This window comes from Anoplopoma fimbria, chromosome 17 (genome assembly GCF_027596085.1).
Source record: "Anoplopoma fimbria isolate UVic2021 breed Golden Eagle Sablefish chromosome 17, Afim_UVic_2022, whole genome shotgun sequence".
In the NCBI taxonomy this organism is placed as follows: Eukaryota; Metazoa; Chordata; class Actinopteri; order Perciformes; family Anoplopomatidae; genus Anoplopoma; species Anoplopoma fimbria.
In genome coordinates, this window is record NC_072465.1 from 27,977,742 (window position 1) to 27,996,698 (window position 18,957).

The following is an 18,957-nucleotide window of genomic DNA, read 5'->3' on the forward strand; positions in this document are numbered from 1 at the left end:
TGTGTCCAGGAAGCAGAGGACAGATCGACCCTAGTGCGTCCAGGAAGCAGAGGACAGATCGACCCTCATGTGTCCAGGAAGCAGAGGACAGATCGACCCTCGTGCGTCCAGGAAGCAGAGGACAGATCGACCCTCGTGCGTCCAGGAAGCAGAGGACAGATCGACCCTCAGGCGTCCAGGAAGTAGAGGACAGATCGACCCTCAGGCGTCCAGGAAGCAGAGGACAGATCGACCCTCAGGCGTCCAGGAAGTAGAGGACCGATCGACCCTCAGGCGTCCAGGAAGTAGAGGACAGATCGACCCTCAGGCGTCCAGGAAGTAGAGGACCGATCGACCCTCAGGCGTCCAGGAAGTAGAGGACAGATCGACCCTCATGCGTTCAGGAAGTAGAGGACAGATCGACCCTCATGTGTCCAGGAAGCAGAGGACAGATCGACCCTCATGTGTCCAGGAAGCAGAGGACAGATCGACCCTCATGCGTCCAGGAAGCAGAGGACAGATCGACCCTCATGCGTCCGGGAAGTAGAGGACAGATCGACCCTCAGGCGTCCAGGAAGTAGAGGACAGATCGAATTGATTGTCCTCTTTTGTCTGGGACAAATAGAACGAATCAATTGTCCTTAGGCCTACAGGACGGAAAAGACATATTGATGGTCAGCAGACGTCCCGATGGTCCTCAGGTTGCCAGAACGTAGAGGACAGATCGTTGGTCCTCAGGCGTCCTGGACGTAGAGGACGGAGACGAGGCGGCGGTACACCAGGCCGCGGTGCTGCGGCTGCAGGCAGTAGGCGATGCTGTGCTCCACCTCCTGGCAGCGCCGCAGGAACCGGCAGCGGTCCCGGGCCAGCTCCTCCCAGGGGCCCCGCCGGTCCTCCTCCTCCTCACCACAGCTGGCAAAGAACTCCTCCACGACGTCACAGAAACGAACCTTAAGACAAGAAGAAGAAAAAGTCCCGTTTACTGAATTCTGGTAGTCGTGGAGACGCTTCACACCTCCTGTATCGGGGTTTAAAAAGATTAAATCCTACCTGGAACTGAACTCTGACAATAAAACAGCTAAAAGATTAAAATGTTATGTATTTATTCTCCTTATTATACGTTTATTTAGCGCTCCTGTGGCTCTTTGATATTTTAGCAGGTTTTAAACCAGAATTGACTCTGATCAGTTTCTTTATGAATGATCAGTCAGAGCTGATTCAAGACAATAAACTAAACTTCATAACAAAACAGAAACCAAAACCCTCTGAACCAGTGGTAGAATGTAACTACATTTACTCAAGTAGTAGTACTGTACTTCAGTACAATTTTGAGGTACTTGAGTATTTCCATTTTATGCCACTTTATTATTTTAATACACTTGAACTCAGAGGGAGTTATTGTATTTTTTACTGCACAAAATGTATTTGATAACTTAAGTTACTTTACTGATTCAGAATATTAATACAAAATATAAATACCTAATAAATGATGTATTACTATAGACTAAACTACCCAGCTATATATATATCCACCTTAACCACCTGCAACTTTAAAGTGAACACTTTAATTTAAAAATGTTCATAAAAACACGTTGTAGTGTGACCAGGATAGTACTAATTTAATTTATTGATTATGTAAATCTTGAGTTCAAATGTGTGACCCTCCACAGACGGTAAACATGTTAATTATGTATCAACACCTCTGCTGCTTTACTAACATCAGTGAGAACAAACGTCAAAATGAAGGATCTGGATTACATGTTAGATATTCATTATTAAACAGGGACTCTGGTGACTAAACTGGTGACTAAACTGGTCCGTGTGATTCAGTTCCAACATGTTTAACCTCATGAATCACCACAGTAACACGAGACGCCTCCTAATGGAGAAACCAGAGCAGAAATACCCAGAGAGAGAGAGGGGGAGAGAGAGAGAGGGGAGAGAGAGAGAGGGGAGAGAGAGAGGGGAGAGAGAGAGAGAGAGAGACAGACAGAGAGAGAGACAGACAGAGAGACAGACAGACAGAGAGACAGATAGAGAGAGAGAGACAGAGGAGAGAGAGACAGAGAGAGAGAAACAGAGAGAGACAGATAGAGACAGAGAGAGGGGGGAGAGAGACAGAAAGAGAGAGAGACACAGAGACAGAGAGACAGAGAGACAGGTGGTGTTTGAGGTTCAGGATTATTCATCATTCAGACGTTCTTTCTGACTGGTAAATGTCAGAACACCGTCAGTGCTCGTTAGAAAGGTTCAGAAACTAAAATAAAACCTTCTGGTCTTGTGAAAACATTTCACTATTTAATTTATTACATTTGTAGAAAATCTTTATGTTCTGTAAGGTTTTGTTGGAAGAAAAGTTTTTTTGTTGTGCGTTTGTTTTTAAAGTATTTTTGGGTTTGAATACAATTAAAAAAGATGGTTGTTAGATTCTAAATGAAGTGAGTTTTGTGATGAATGGACTTCCTGATGATAACTGACCTTCTTGCAGCTCTGTGTGGAGGAGGAGGTGGAGGAGGAGGTGGAGGGTTCAGAGAAGCCACTGTCCAGCCTCTCCTCGGCCTCCTCCTTCCTGTACTCGGGCGGAGACGCTGGGTTGTGGTAGAGGGAGCGAGAGGGAGTCTGGGAGGCCTTCTTGGTCCTGGTTCTGGTTCTGGGTCCCGCCTCCTCGACGGGCCTTTGAGTCCTGAGGGAGGCCTGGAAGTTCAGGGGGCTGTAGGGGTCGGCGGGGCAGCTGAAGGAGCTCCACAGGCGGAGGCTTTCTGCTTCGTCAGCCTCGCTGGCCGAGGTGGAGTCGTCCCAGAAGTCGCTGCCGGACGGAGGGGAGGAGGAGGAGGCTGCGAGGGGGAGGGAGGGTCGGGGAGGAGTCCGGCGTGGACTGGGTGGAGGACAGCGGCGAGGAGGTGGGGATGGTCCTGGGCGAGGAGGCGGTGTGCAGCCGGGCGGTGAAGTTTCGGGGTTGTACGGGTCGACGCTCTGGCACAGCGAGCTCCACAGCCGCTCCGCCTCAGAGTCCTCTTCCTCCTCCTCGTCCTCTTCCTCGTCGTCTTCGTCGGTGGAGTCGGACTCATCAGACGAGCCTTCGCTGTCAAAACCATCGTCGTCTTCATCGCTGGACTCCCCGTCTGATTGGCTGTCGTCTTCGTCGCTGCAGGGGCAACCCATGATGAAGGCGATGGCTTTGTTCTGGCACTGAGGAGCCTCCTCGGACTCTGCTTCTGCTTCCTCTTCCTCCTCCTGCTGCTCCTCTTCGTCGTCGTCGACCTTTCCCGATGTAGACTCTCCTTCCTCGGGGATCTCGTCCTCCATTTCTGTCTCGACGGCGGCGCTAGTTTCATCCGAGTCGGCCTCCCGCTGCGCTTCACTCGGGGCTTCCAGCATCCTCACCTGGAAGAGCTCCTCCTCCAGACTGGAGTACCCGTTGTCCTGATCCGGGGTCAGGAGCGCCACCTCACTGCAGGCGGCGGCGGCTCCTGACCCGCTCAGGCGTTCACCGACGCTGAGCCGGCGGTTCTGGGCCGTTTGAAGGCCTCCATTGTTGGCCGGCGGCTCTTTGAGGTCGGTCGGTCCAGCGTGTTCTCCCAGCGTCCACGCATCGGTTGTTTCGGGTGCTTTTGTCTCTCCCGGACAAAGACGGCCCGTAACGGGGGGCGCCTCGGACCAGGTCCCTTTGTGTGAGCCCTCCTCCCCCACCCAGAGGTTCCCCCACCACGTCCTGCTCTGCCCCGGGGGTTTGATTTCCTGAGATGACACCGAGCTCAACAGAACGTGGCTGAAGAAGGTCCTGACAGAAGACAGGTACCCCATCTGGGTCTGCTGGCAGAGATTCAAGTCTATGTCTTCGGGGTTTGGATCCCCATCTCCAGCAGAGAATCCCCGGTGAGCCACGGCAAGGCGCTGCCGCCGCCGGGCTCCGGGAGGCCGGCGTGCTGACACCGCAGGTAGGTCATGTGCGGCGCCGGGTGCGGGGTGAGCGGCATCATGTCGTCCAGACATCTCAGGAAGTCTCGTTCCTCCTCCACGAAGCTGGTTTCAGACCGGCTGGTGGGCCGCGGTCGTCCAGGGAGGTATCTCTGCAGGAACGCCATGGTGGGCCGAGACAGCAGGCCGAGCCACGAGCCGTCCTGACCGCCGAGCCCGGGGAGGTGACCCCCGCCCGGCGCTGGGGGACGAACTCTGCCCGCTGGATAAATGTTCCTCTCCCATCATACTTCTTAACATGATGTATTCAAAAGGAAAAAAAAGTGCAAAAATACTTATTTAATAATGTATTTATTATGTGACGTCAGCGCACCTGAGAAACGGGGAATCTCAGGTGAGGTGACAGGCTACAGGGTCTCCGGCCCGGAGCAACAGGGGCCGTTATCACCAGGGCAACAGGGGCCGTTATCCCTGGGGCTGCAGGGTCTCCGGCCCGGAGCAACAGGGGCCGTTATCACCGGGGCAACAGTGGCCGGGGCTGCAGGGTTTCCGGCCCGGAGCAACAGGGGCCGTTATCACCAGGGCAACAGGGGCCGTTATCGCCGGGGCTGCAGGGTCTCCGGCTCAGGTCAACAGGGGCCGTTATCACCAGTGGCCGTTATCGCCGGGGCTGCAGGGTCTCCAGCCCGGAGCAACAGGGGCAGATATCACCAGGGCAACAGGGGCCGTTAGGGTCTCCGGCCCGGGTCAGCAGGGGCCGTTAGGGTCTCCGGCCCGGGTCAGCAGGGGCAGATATGCTCCACGTATAAATACGCAGCGCTCATTCGGACCGTCGTCTTCCTACACAGACCGCCGCGCACACCGGCCCCCGCAGCGGGAGGGAACCCAGGGGACGACGTCCGTCACACCGGCCGTGACGCTCCTCTGACAGCGGTGGGTCGACCTCTTCCTGGGGGAGAACGCAGCGACAGAAAACACGGAGGTCGAGTCCCGGTGCGAGCACGACGGAGGAGCCATCCTGTGGTTAGCTTAGCAGGAGGAGCTAACTTAGCTTAGCGGTTAGCACGGACCGGAGTGACGCTGATTTAGATATGTTTTATATCGTAAAACCAGAATAAGTGTCTGTTTTCCAGCTCGGGCTGCTTTTATCCGCGTACGGTGCCGAACACATCCAGGTTTCAGTCCGAATAAAAGCGCGTTTTCTCTGCTAACCGCCGCTTCCGTGTTGCGCTGGCTCCGGGGAGAGGTTTCATCAGCTGTGACGCGTCATTCAACGTGACGCGTCATTCTGCGTGACGCGTCATACGTCGTGACGCTGCGACGCGTCAGTCTGCCGCGCGGCAAGGGAGCGTCGCGGTGTTAGGGCGGTGGGAGCGCTGCCACGTGGTCATCAGCTGTGAGCCGCCCACAGACCGGCCTGACCTGGAGCTCCTTATAAGGAGCTACAGCTTTATTTAAGGATATTAGATTCATGTTTTTATATATATAATATATATATTTATATAATATATTTATTTATATATATATATATATAAATAAATATATTATATAAATATAATATATTATATAAATAAATATATTATATAAATAAATATATTATATAAATATATATATTATATATAATATAAATATATATATAAATATATATATATTTTATATAATATATTTATTTATATAATATATATATATATATATTTATATATATTATATATATATATTTTTATGTATATATATATTTTATATAATATATATATAAAATATATTTTATATAAGATATATATATATATATTTGTATGTTTATATATATTATTTGTGTATATATTTTATATAATATATATTATTTATATATATTATTTGTGTATATATATATATTTTATATATATATTTTGTATTATAAAAATATATATATTATATACTTATATATAATATATATTTATATATATATAATATCCACCTGTTTGATTTATTTTTTCTTGAACATTGTTTGTGTGCTTTAACCTTTCTGATAAGTGACTCCCTTTTCCAGAGCTTTTGACAACATTTCACAGTCTTCCTCAGTGGATGAAGATTGCTCAACCAGTATGGCTCCCCAGTAACCAGTATGGCAATGTGAAAATAATCCAGTACAAGTGTTCTCATGTAACAAAGGTAAAGAACATTTTAATCTAAAGCTGGTAGAAAGGAGAAATAAGGAAAATAGAGGAAGAAGGGAGGAGGAGGAAGAGGAGTTGAAGGGAAGATGACAAGGGATAAGGGGGTGGGAGGAGGAGGAGAAAGATAGGAGGGAGGAGGATGAGAAAATGAAAAAGGAAGTGAGGAAGAATAAGGGAGGAGGAAGAGGAGTTGAAGGGAGGAGAACAAGGGAGAATCCTGTAAATGTCCCCGCTGCGGGACTAATAAAGGATTATTTTATCTTAAAGAGGAAGATAGGAAGGAAGGAGTAGGAGAAGTTAATAAGAAGAAGGGAGGAGGATGGAGTGGGTAGGAGAAGGAAGGGGGGAGAAGGGAAGAAAAAGGGAGATGGTGGTAGGAGGAGGAGAAAGATAGGAGGGTAGGAGAAGGAAGAGGAGGTAGGAGAGAAAAGGAAGGAATAAGGGATGAAGAAGAGTGGAGGAGACATAAGTGGATGTCCAGATGCAGGGAGATAAAAAATAAAATAAAACATTTCAATAAAGAAAAAAATCAACTTTTTTTTTTTTTTTTTTTTTTTTTTCAATTCAAGTTTATTTTGTAGTGCAAATAATACAAAACATGTTCGGAATAAAATTAATACACATTAATAGTAAGAGCTTCTAAAATCCGACTACGCCGCAGTGGAAAAACCTAAAATCACATTTTCATCAAGTGGAGTCTGTACAGTACATAAAGATCCAGTTCACTGTGAACTTACATTCTGCTCCGTAGTCTCAGTGACTCCACCTTCACTGCACACCACTCTTCTCCTCCGTCAGCTAACATGGTAACTGAAATCCATTTTTAAAAAAGGGAAAGATTATTTAAGTCACTTCACACTAAATACACTTTTATTTTTTCTGTGAGTCAGGTCGTCTTTGAATATTAAATCTTAAACTGAAAATAAACATAAAATCCCAAATCTGTCATGTTGACACCGCCTGTAATTTAATTAGTTCTTTTTTAATTAGTGTTTTTTTGTAGATTAATCTTCAAATTGTCATAAAATTGTGAAAAATCTCCATCAGTCTCTCCGAGGTGACGCCTTTAAATGTTTTGTTTTCTCCCAAATATATTCAGTTTAATATGATAATTAAAAACAGAGAGAAGCTTTCGAAAACAGCCTTTTCTGCCTTTTTTTTTTTTATATGAAAAATAGTTGTCGACTGATCACGCGGTTCTCTTTTTAAACACAGTGACAGAATATGGGATCAATATGGAAAGAACGTGCTGATTGGATCCGTTTAAAGAACTACAGGAGAGCATGAGGGTCAAAAATATAGAGAAAGCCCTTTTTGCACAGGACTAATATAACCAGGAGATGTTAATTATTGATTATCCCTCCACGTCTGCGTTTCGTGTGTCAAATACCGCCGCTTGTTCAGTGCTCCTAAGCTTCAAACTATGACGCTCTTCGGGGACATGCATAGTGTCTTTTCAAAATAAACTTCCATCTTCACAGGAAGTTAGGATTTAGGCAACAATATCGCTTAGTGAGAGTTAGGAAAAGTGTGTGGACTAACGACTAAAAAGGAAAGAGGTCAAATAAACGACGTTTGCACAGACAAACAAAATATATCAATCCAGAGTTTCGCACAGGAAAAGTATTATCACGTGACGGTTGTTTTTTTTGCAGTGGAACTTTTAGTTGCACAGGATTAAGATCAGACGACCTCCGCAGTTATTACAATATTACTAAAGGTCCCTGGGCGATACGAATGTGGCTAAATTCATCTCAAATATTTAAGAAAAATAAAAAACTATTCTCTCAGAATGCTGAGATTCAACGTTTCACATTTGGAAAAGAGTGCTGAGCAGATCAGTGGAGTTTGTTTCCTGCAGGTTCACCTTCTTTTGTTTTTGTCTACAGCGCAGAAACAACCTGCAGGAGACAAACTCAGCTTCCCTTCAATGTTCACTGCAGCCGGGTTATCAAACATCCAGAGAGGCCGCTTACAATCCTTCCCAAAAAAACAAAAATACAAAATCACAGATTAAAAAAGAAGAAGAAAAGGAATGAAATGTTGAAACAAAGAGTCGGAAAGGCAAACAGGATCTCTCTCTCTTTCGTGCACCACAGATATAAATTCAAATCATCCTCACTATAAAAATATCCTGTTAGCAACACTGAGGCTAAAGCTCTGCATGTACAGACACAAAGTTTAAACTTCTCTACTACTGAAGCCCAGCGGGAGTTTGTGTGTTTTTGTTTTTATCAGGACACAAAAAGCGGCAAAACAAATCGTTCCTGGAATTTTTTTTAAATGCAGCTAAAAAAAAAGTCCTTGAAAAGAAAATGACTCGACGGGCCACGAATGATTTCTGCAGAAAGATGGAAATCAAACTATTAGAATGTTAGAAAATCAAGAAAAACCAGTAAGTCCATTTTTTCTACTTTTGTTTCTGCTGATAAATGTCTCAATTTTCCCAACATGCACCTGTGTGTGCGCTGAATGAAACATACGAGACATTCAATTTCTTCGTTGTAATTATTATCACTATAAATGTCTAACTTCTCATTTGTTTTCCTTCTTTCACAGGTCCAACAACCAGTGAATAACATGAAATGAAACTGCAGTGAGTCCTCTCATGGTGTGTTCACAACAAACACAAAGCTTAATTAAATACAAAGTTTATGTAAAGACGTGAATGGACGCGGATTCAAGTGAGCCTATCAGTGTTGAGATTCTCCCGTTGGCCTCGTTTGAGCCAAACTCCATTCAGAAAAACATCATTTTAAGAAATGTTTGCTTGTCGTCTTGCAGACGGACTTGACAAAGCATCAAATCTGAGTTTTTACGAATTGGCGTCATGATGTAGTTATTTCAGCGTCCTTTTGTACGTTTATTGAAAATTAAATCACAGCAAAATCTGTGTATTTTAACAGCTCCTGTAAACCAGATTATTTCAGCCGATTCACTATTTATTGATTTTGACACTAATTATTCGCAGTGTGCAAAGGTTTTATGCACATTCCTCCGTATTGCTCGATATATGGACGTGCGGCTGAAGTTATACTCTTTAAAAACAATTTCCCGGGACAGAAAATGTCCCTTTTTTGAGAAAAATATGAATCCTACGTGTGTGCTTCTGGATAATGTATTGTTAATACATAAGTTATAAGTTGAGTCGCGTTTGATTTGGACACGGCACCAGAGTCTGAACGCTTCTTCATTTAAATGAATACAAAATAATGCAACGGACGTCTGCTGACAGTTAAAAGTTTCTCCCTTATGTTCACACATTTCTGTTAAATCTGAAGCTAACGTAAAAGCTAGTGAGTTAGTTTAACCCTCGAAGTGACTTCATTGTGCAGTTTGTTTGAAATCACATCAGCAGACATTTTCAAAGTTTAAAAAGGACCTGATCATGAAAATAAATCAAATCATTATTTTCAATAAAGTCCAGATTGTGTCTGTTTTAAACTGCTGCTTTAACCTTAAACTCCCTCACACACAGAGGGAGGATCAGCCACACGGCTTTTACTTTGAAAGGACTTTCCTTTTTTTTCTTCTTCCATCCTCCTGAGGAGAACTGGTCTCTCTTCTTATCTCCCTTTAAATCCACCTCTTCCTGTCGGTCAGTGGGCGGAGTCTGAGCCGGCGGCGCCAAGCTGGTGCCAGTCCACCCAGTGCTGACCCGGGACCAGCCTCTTCAGAGGGATGAAGGTCTCTCCCAGCAGGGTGTTCTCCCAGAAAGCCCCGTCACCGAGAACCCGCAGGTGGATCACCCTCTGGTCCAGGTCCCCCCGGGGGATCCGCTCGTACACCAGCTGGAGGGTCGGGATAATAATTATAATTAAAACAGGACAGAAGGACAGAGAGGGAACAGACTGAAATATGTAGGGGGACAAACAGTTCTCTATATTTAGCTGCATGAATATTACTTTTCCAACGAGGGTTAATCTTAAGAAACTAGCAACTAGAGTTTGTTAGATTCTTTTAAATGATCCAAACTAAAAATCCAACTCTTTTCCAATGAAAGAAGCTCGCAGCAGCAGAACCAGACAGCTCGTCCCTTCACGCCGGCCTCCAAAGCCATGAACGCAAACGACAAACATGGCTGCCGTCAGAACTCACAGCTCGTGACACTCTGGTCTTGTTGTTTTCAGTCTTTTGTCATGAGAATATCAACAAATTATACAAAAGGTGTTTTTGAAGAAGATTACCAACCCGACCATTGAAAGGGATAGCTGTGCGAGGTGCGAGGTCCTTCTCCAGGTTATATCCATCTACGCTCTCTTCAAAGCCACACAAGTACACAAACATACTAACTTTACCTATAATTACCGTTTTTGTCAATGGAGTCTGGTGTCTTTAAAGAGAGCGTACACAACGGCGTCAGTTCCCCGTCAGAAAGGGCTGTTTGACAGCAAGGTAAAGAGGTGAAAGTACTCTAAATATAGCGTATTATATATATTATATTGATTATTTTAGGAGTCTTAAATACGTCCACAGCAGTACATTGCTTTTCTCCTGTCTGTCCAACCAACTGTACCTTCTACACATCACTACTAATGCAGGACTTCTACTCGTAGTGGTACTTTCACAGTGTGGTATTAGTACTTTTACTTCAGTTCTCTGTGAGTTTATCTGTCTTTAGCCCAAAAGAACGCCTGTCGGTGTCGGTGTACTTCCTGTCTGGTTACCATCTCGTTGTATGTCGGGTTACAGGTGCGTCGCGCTGCCTTGGTCTTCCTCTTGCTGGTCTTCTGCGGGTCTGGGAGCAGGTAGACCTTCACGTAGGGGTCCGGGTCTGTGCCGTCCTGCAGGGGCTGCTGTACGTACACACACACACACACACACACACACACATATATATGCACACACACACAATATTAATGCAACAGCCTCGGAGTAAGAAAACATGACGTTGAGCAGCTGATTGTTATTGTAAAAAAAAAAATAAACATAATGAAAAATTGTTCATAGATAAAATCAACTGTGAAGTCATGACATGTCACAGTACGGTTACCTAGCAACACGTCTGAATAAACACACACACACAGTCACACACACTCGGACTGACCAGGCCTCGTATGTGCATCACCATGATGAAGAGCTTGTCGTTCTTGTAGGAGAGCGACAGCTTGACCTCGCCGAGCTCTCTGCCTGCAGCTGGAGACCACGTCAGCTCTGCAACACACACAATACACACATCATACACACATAACACACACATTACACACGCACACACAGCGTTCAATACAAATACAAACACAGAGAAACAGCAGCTGAGACACAGTTCACTGCAGTAATATCTTTGTGAAGCACAAATTGTTCTCTGTATCGATAAACCTGATCAGCTTGTTCATATTGATCTGTATTTATCAGCGTTAGAATGTAAATACGTATATTTATTTAAGTACTGTACTTAAGTTTACATTTGAGGTACTATTTTCTGCTACTTTTCTAATTCTCAGAGGTAAATATTGTACTTTTTACTTTACTACACCTGAGAGGTAAATATTGTACGTTTTACTACATTTGTCTGACAGCTTTAGTTTCTTATCAGATGACAGTTTTTCATCTCCTTCCTGTTCAGGTAACACTTCGTATCTCCAGATGTGTTGATGTTAAATGTTTGTGATAAACTGAAGGATGAAGTGTTTCCTTTATTCCTTCTTCAGATGAATAAACTTTTTTAAATGCATCGTCACAAAGCTGAAAACAGGCTATTTGTTCTCTTTAGAGGTAGAAGGTTCTCACAGGAACATCTGCTGATCTCATAGAATATGATTTTTACCAGTAGTGGAGTATTAGTACTTTTACTGCAGTAAAGGATCTGAACACTTCCTTTAACAACATTCACGTCTCTTTGCTGCACAAATTAAGTTCACCATAATCATATTATCAACCAGTGTAACCAGTGTAACCAGTGTAACTAGGGACAACTGCATTTGTGAGCGTGTGTGTGCATGACCTCCAGTTGTGACCTGAACACACTGATCTGATGTAAGGCTGAAAAACACACTGGACTTCAAACCCTGTGTGTGTGTGTGTGTTATGGGAAGTATGTGGGCGGACCAGTTGATCTTTAACTGGTTTTATCGTCATGAATCACAACCTGGCGTTTCCTCCACAGTGCAGTAATCTGATGTTTCATCTACAAGGAATCCATCGAACAGGCAGAGACTTTGTTTGTTTGTACCTGCTGGTTTGGTGGCCGTCGGCCCCGGTCTCTCGTCTCGGGGCAGCGGGTGGAAGAAGGTGTAGACGAGGTCGCACTGCAACACACAATTCATATTTCAAATTAAAATACGTGTCTAAACGAAACGTCATCAAAAAAAGGCCCTGGACCCCCTACAGTCTCTATACGTTACATCTCACCTGTACAGTAAAATGCAGTCATTTCAAACAACACATTTGTGCAATTTCCTGCACAAACATGTTTTCTATATTTCTTATTTTATAATTATTTTCTTGCATTGAGCTGCTTTTATTTTATACTAAGTTTGTTGCTATGCACCACAACATCGAGACAAGTTGTCTGTTTGTGAAACAAAACCCTCCTTGGTTATTAAGCTGCTTCTGATGCAACACATGAAGGGTTAATGATGATTACGCTGACAGGGTTCGTTTGAAGTGAAAAAGGATAATTATCAACCGGTTACTGGTCTGAAACATTTGAATAACAAGGCGTTTCCTGTTTCTTTACAATCATAAGCCATAACCGTGACCTGTACCTTTTGATCTGTTGGTTTTATTCTCATCAGTTAAAGTCATAAACCTGAATCCGTCTCCGTTTAGTGACTTTGAGATAAAGAAGGAAGTTGTGATGAATAAAAGTGAATAATTAAACACACATAGCTCTGTTTGATAATACTGATGCTTCCTTCTATGTAGCGGAAAGTTGAATTAATCTGCTCCTCAATGACATAAGGTCGTCACCAAGATAGTTTTAATTCATATTTTATTAAATAATACAACAACACAAGGGATTTAATGCAAATATAATAAAATTATTATGATAACACAACAGAATTAATGCAAAACTATCTATTTTTTTAAATAAAAAATCCGACTGATTTTTGCAAATATAATAAAAGTTGTATAATACCATGACAGATTTATTACATATATACTAAAATTACTATAAGGCAACAAATTTAATGCAAAATATAATAAAAAAGTATTATAACTTTCTATTTTGTTTGACTTTGTGAGAGAACAGCCAGAGAGTGAAACTCCCTTGACTGCCAAGTTTCTAAAACTGGAAAGACCTGATACAGCACACACACACACGCACACACACCCACACCCACACGTGTACAGGCCGATATGTTTCCTCACACTGAGAACATTTCTCAGAAACCACTGAGTGAAAATGAAACCTGAGGACTAATGATCTGAGCAGAAGGTCATCTGAGACTCTCTGATTCTGACTGAAGCAGCAGCTGCGTATATATATATATAAGTATATCTATATATGTAGATCTATATATGTATAGATATATATGTACATATGTATGTATACACGGTGTGTCTGTGGGCTACCTGGTTGTTCCTGCCAGTAGCATATGCTTGTCTCAAAGATTAACCATGCAAGTCTAAGTACACATGGCTGATACAGTGAAATTGCAAATGGCTCATTAAATCAGTTATGGTTCATACATACATACATACATACATACATACATACATACATACATACATACATACATACATACATACATACATACATACATACATACATACATACATACATACATGTACAGTACCAGTCAAAAGTTTGGACACACCTTCTCATTCAACTACTTTGAAGAATCTAAAATATAAAACATATTCTGGTTTGTTGAGCATTTGTTTGTTTACCACATAATTCCATATGTGTTCCTTCATAGTTTGGATGTCTTCAATATTAATCTACAATGTAGAAAAAAATAAAAATAAAGAAAAAACATTGAATGAGAAGGTGTGTCCAAACTTTTAACTGGTACTGTATATATATATATATATATATATATATATATATATATATATATATATATATATATATATATATATATATATATATACACACACACACAGATCAAATTCTGCTTACTTCTTCTTCTTCTTTCAGTCAGGAGATCATGTATAAAGTTGCGTGTGGACGTGTGTGCTGTGTCAGTCTGTCCACGGCTAATCTTGCATGGACCCATAAATAATTTTTTTGTGTGTGTTTAAGGACCTTCACTCCTTTTGAAAACACGTTTTATTGTTTATATAGATTCTTCAAATATGACAGCAGTGGTCGTTGCAGACACACCTGGCAGAGACTTTTCTACCGACTGACCTGAGCGACCTCCGGGCGGCGTGGATCAGGTGCCACACGTAACCGTTCAGCTCGTCCTTCCTCCTATCGGCCATCGCCTCTCCACGGGACCGGCCAATCACGAGACGGCTCGGGAAACTGTGGGGCGGGACAAAGAGGAGAGTCGGTGAACACTGAAGAGTCAGTCTGTGTGTGTGTGTGTGTGTGTGTGTGTGTGTGTGTGTGTGTGTGTGTGTGTGTGTGTGTGTACCTGGGTAACTTGGATGAGGGGAAGATGAGTCTCAGTTTGCTGTGAAGTTCATGAAACTCCTCAAACGTCCTCTGAACCAGCAGCACCTCCTGCTGGCTCTCACGCTCCACCTTCACTACAAACGTCTGAAACACACAAACACACACACACACACACACATACTTATTCTATTCCTGTGAGGACCTTCGTCTTTAAATGTACCTGCTGTTTCAACGTCTAAAATCTCATCAATAAATCTTTAATATTATATTATCATGATATTAATGTCTAATTTATAATGATACATCCTGATCTGTCTTTTCTTTTCTCACTGTTTTAATTATTAGTTTACTGTTTTTATTGTTTTAATATTATATAATTTACATGTTATCTTTATGTGTTCTGTTCCTCTTTAATCTTAAAAATAATAATACCAAAGTGTTGTTTTTTTTTATCTCTAAGAGCTACTTTAATAATGTATTATTATATAAATATATATATAATAACTCACGTATCCCTTGCCGGCGCTGGCGGCCCTGACGTGTCTGCAGATGTAGAGGTTCCTGATGAGGCCGTCGCTTGGCCGTGTGGACTCTGGGAGCGAAGGTCAGCGTGGGTCGATCCTCGGTGGAGGCGAACTTCATCTGGGCCAGATTGTGGATGAAGAAGTTGAGTTTGGTGGCGACGCTGCCCAGACTGGACTCGATCAACCTGCCCAGGTAGAGAGAGGAACGGTTAAAAAGGACGATTCCTTCATGTATTTACAGGTAATAAACCATTACATCTGTGTGTGTGTGTGTGTGTGTGTGTGTGTGTGTGTGTGTGTGTGTGTGTGTGTGTGTGTGTGTGTGTGTGGTGAAGTACATGGTGGCGTCGGCCTCAGACTCGTGAGGTCTCAGCGCGTCGTGGACGTACTTCAGATCCTCCAGATCGGACAGTTCAGGGATCCCACAGGACAACATCTGCACACAAACGCACACGCAGAATTACACCTTTGCTCTGTAACCATGGCAACAGACAACTATCACTGGATGACACTGAAGTTCTGCAGTTATAGAGCATCATTTTTCCTGACTCTTAAGAAGATTTCTGCTTAAAATTCTGTACTGTGAGGTGTTTCTGTTATTCTGTGTGTGTGTGTGTGTGTGTGTGTGTGTGTGTGTGTGTGTGTGTGTGTGTGTGTGTGTGTGTGTGTGTGTGTGTGTGTGTGTGTGTTTACCCACCAGGCCCAGCAGGTTGAGGAACAGGTGTGTGTGCTTCCTGATCAGGTTGTACGCCTCGCAGCAGAGATCCACAAAGTCGTGGAAGCGGCTCGACGGTTTGTCTCCTCCGTTGATGACGTACGCCATGTCGGAGGTGAACACGAAGGGGGCGCGGTCCCTGAAGGGTCACATGACACGCATCACACATACAGGTAGACACTCATATACAGGTTACAACGACACACTGCGTCACAGGTATCACCTGTATTCATGAATGAATGAATGAATGTTATCACTATGCTTTTGTATTATAATATTATATAGCACAGTATTCTTTTCAATTTATATTACTATTCTATAATATGATATTCTATAAACTTCATAGTATTGTATTATTACTGTATAATATGTATATATCTTTATTATTATTACTATTGTATACAGAAGTATGTATGTGTGAAAATTTTACTTATTATTGATATATATATATATATATATATATATATATATATATATATACACACACATTTATACTACATACTGTTACTTTTCAGTGTTTGTACAAATATTTGTATAAATCGCATATAATTACATAAATTATTGTTATTTAATATTGTATAAAGCTTTTTTGAATTTCTTCTCTCTAATGTTCTATTTTCAAATTTTAATATGTATCTGTTCTTTCAAATACTTCTTTATGATTTTTGTCTTTTGATAAATATAAATATTTATCTCAACATACTGACCGTCTTCATGTCAGAGATTAAACATTTTTCACGGATGAATGTGAGCTGGATTATGCCACCTCAAACTTTTATCCTGATTAACCACCATATTTACCACAATGATGATAAACAAGGCTGCACGGTGGTGTAGTGGTGTAGCACTGTCGCCTCACAGCAAGAGGGGCCCGGGTTCAATTCCCAGGCCAGACAACCTTCTGTGTGGAGTTTGCATGTTCTCCCCGTGTCAGCGTGGGTTCTCTGGCTTCCTCCCACAGTCCAAAGACATGCAGGTTAGGTTAATTGATGACTCTGAAATTGCCCGTAGGTGTGGATGTGAGTGTGAGTGGTTGTCTGTCTCTATATGTCTGCCCTGTGATAGGCTGGCGACCTGTCCAGGGTGTACCCTGCCTTCGCCCATTGACAGCTGGGATCGGCTCCAGCACCCCCGCGACCCTTAACTGGATAAGCGGTAACGGAAGATGGATGGATGGATGATAAACAAAAGAGAATTCAACTACGTCTCCCATGATGCATTTCACTAACAAACTCCTCTGCAAACCCTACCTGTAATCCAGTTTACTGCGACTGTGTTTATCATCCCATAAACATGAATGTGACATCACGACTCACCGTTTGATGTTCCCGAACATCTGTGCGTGTCCCAGGAACTTCCCGAAGTCGATGTGGAACATGTGACCGCTGGTCTTCAGCATGATGTTGTCGTTGTGACGGTCGCAGATTCCCAGGATGTAGGTCGCCACGCAGCAGCCGGCACACGAGTAGATGAAGTTCTCCACGGCCTGAACGCAAAGTCAGACTTCATTTAGTGCAGTGAAGTTTTTACTTCATAGGTGTATGAGACCTGCCCGATCTGTAGTGTGTTGGAGTCAGTGTACAGGTGTGTGTGTGTGTACAGGTGTGTGTGTGTGTGTGTACAGGTGTGTGTGTGTGTGTGTGTGTGTGTACAGGTGTGTGTGTGTGTGTACAGGTGTGTGCACCTTGTCATACTGCTCATCAGTGGGGTTGTGTTTCAGCAGCCAGTCGGCCAACGTTCGGTCTTTAAAGGATCCAGTGACTCCATGTTCCACCTGGATCTTCCTCAGAGTGTCAGCCTGAGGAATCATCTCCACCATACCTGAGAACAGGTAAAAACACACCTGTCAATCACAGCTGAGAACAGGTTACATAACGTCCATCTGCTGAACACCTCTGCTCCTCTAGGATACACCTGTCCTCCTGGTATTCATCCTGTGATATACACCTGTCCTCCTGGTATTCATCCTGTGATATACACCTGTCCTCCTGTGATACACACTTTTCCTGCAGCTATACGCCTCTCCTCCTTCCGTACACCTGTCCTACAGGTATACACCTGCCCTACTGATATGCACCTGTACTCCGGCTATGCAGCTAACTTGCTGTAATGCACACCTGTCCACTTGTGATATACACTTGTCCTACATCTATACACCTGTCCTCTGGTGATATACACCTGTCCTCCTGTGATATACACCTGTCCTCTGGTGATATACACCTGTCCTCTGGTGATATACACCTGTCCTCCTGTGATATACACCTGTCCTCTGGTGATATACACCTGTCCTCTGGTGATATACACCTGTCCTCTGGTGATATACACCTGTCCTCTGGTGATATACACCTGTCCTCTGGTGATATACACCTGTCCTCTGGTGATATACACCTGTCCTCTGGTGATATACACTTGGTGTGTCCTCACCTCGTCCTCTGCCGGTGGAGAAACATTTAAAGATGACCATCCTCATGTCCAGACCCTCCTGGATCCAGATCTTGTTCATGATGCGGATCACCTGCAGAGTCAGCATATCCTGCCGTAGGTCGTCTCCTGACTGGACAGAGACAGAGGTATCAGGTGGGGTCAAAGGTCACAGAGGTCAGACACCTGTCCACCTGAGCTAAGACTGTTTAAGATTCAGTTTTGAGTTGAACCCGTTTAAACCCGATTGAACCAATTTAATTCAGCTCCAGAGACATAACCAACAGGTAGAAACAGGAGAGACGACCCACCTTGAAGATGACGTTGATGTTGTCTCCAAGAAGGTCCAGGTTTTGGAAGGACAGTTTGAGAGGAACAGCGTTGGAGTTGAAGAAGGAACACGACTATAGAACACAGAGAAGAAGAGAACGGAACATTTATGGTCCAAATAATTAAATCTGGTCATTTGTCCAGCTAACGTTTTGGTTCAGAGAGACAGAAATGTCAACATCTGTCAGATCATCTTGAAATATGCTGATCTTCTTCCTGCTCTCCAGAAGACAAACCCTTTAGATTTAAGTTTCCCATGGACCTTTTCCGAGAAAAAAGACCTGTAAGTAAGTAATCCTTCCTTTGATACACTGCAGACAGCTCCTATTAATCAATAATAAATAATATTCAGCATATTGTTTTATGGATAAGGTTTGACTGAATGTTACTTACAAAAAAAAAAACTGGGCT

At 43.3% G+C, this 18,957-nt stretch overlaps 2 protein-coding genes across 2 annotated transcripts in view; both read right to left on the reverse strand.

Moving 5' to 3' along the window:
- Positions 1-712: 712 nt before the first annotated feature.
- On the reverse strand, positions 713-3,972 carry LOC129105279 (protein phosphatase 1 regulatory subunit 15B). Its single transcript, XM_054616216.1, has 2 exons — positions 2,458-3,972; positions 713-929 (listed from the first exon to the last, which is right to left on the reverse strand). Exons 1-2 carry the CDS (start codon positions 3,970-3,972, stop codon positions 714-716), a joined length of 1,731 nt encoding a protein of 576 aa, XP_054472191.1. The 3' UTR covers position 713.
- Positions 3,973-7,484: 3,512 nt separating this feature from the next.
- Positions 7,485-18,957, reverse strand: part of pik3c2b (phosphatidylinositol-4-phosphate 3-kinase, catalytic subunit type 2 beta) — a 28,797-nt gene continuing 17,324 nt past the window's right edge. The window contains 15 exon segments of the mRNA XM_054616063.1: positions 7,485-9,841; positions 10,718-10,846; positions 11,098-11,204; positions 12,220-12,295; positions 14,347-14,363; positions 14,366-14,463; positions 14,576-14,700; positions 15,066-15,132; positions 15,134-15,266; positions 15,408-15,516; positions 15,778-15,934; positions 17,112-17,281; positions 17,480-17,616; positions 18,220-18,349; positions 18,528-18,620. Of these exon segments, the coding sequence (XP_054472038.1) occupies positions 9,650-9,841; positions 10,718-10,846; positions 11,098-11,204; positions 12,220-12,295; positions 14,347-14,363; positions 14,366-14,463; positions 14,576-14,700; positions 15,066-15,132; positions 15,134-15,266; positions 15,408-15,516; positions 15,778-15,934; positions 17,112-17,281; positions 17,480-17,616; positions 18,220-18,349; positions 18,528-18,620 (1,740 nt within the window). The 3' untranslated portion in view covers positions 7,485-9,649.

Excerpts from the sequence above, each read along its gene's own strand:
- LOC129105279 (XM_054616216.1), bottom strand. The coding sequence starts at position 3,972 with ATGTCTGGACGACATGATGCCGCTCACCCCGCACCCGGCGCCGCACAT. Across the intron at positions 930-2,457 it reads CCACACAGAGCTGCAAGAAG|GTTCGTTTCTGTGACGTCGT; the intron begins GTCAGTTATCAT and ends TCTTGTCTTAAG.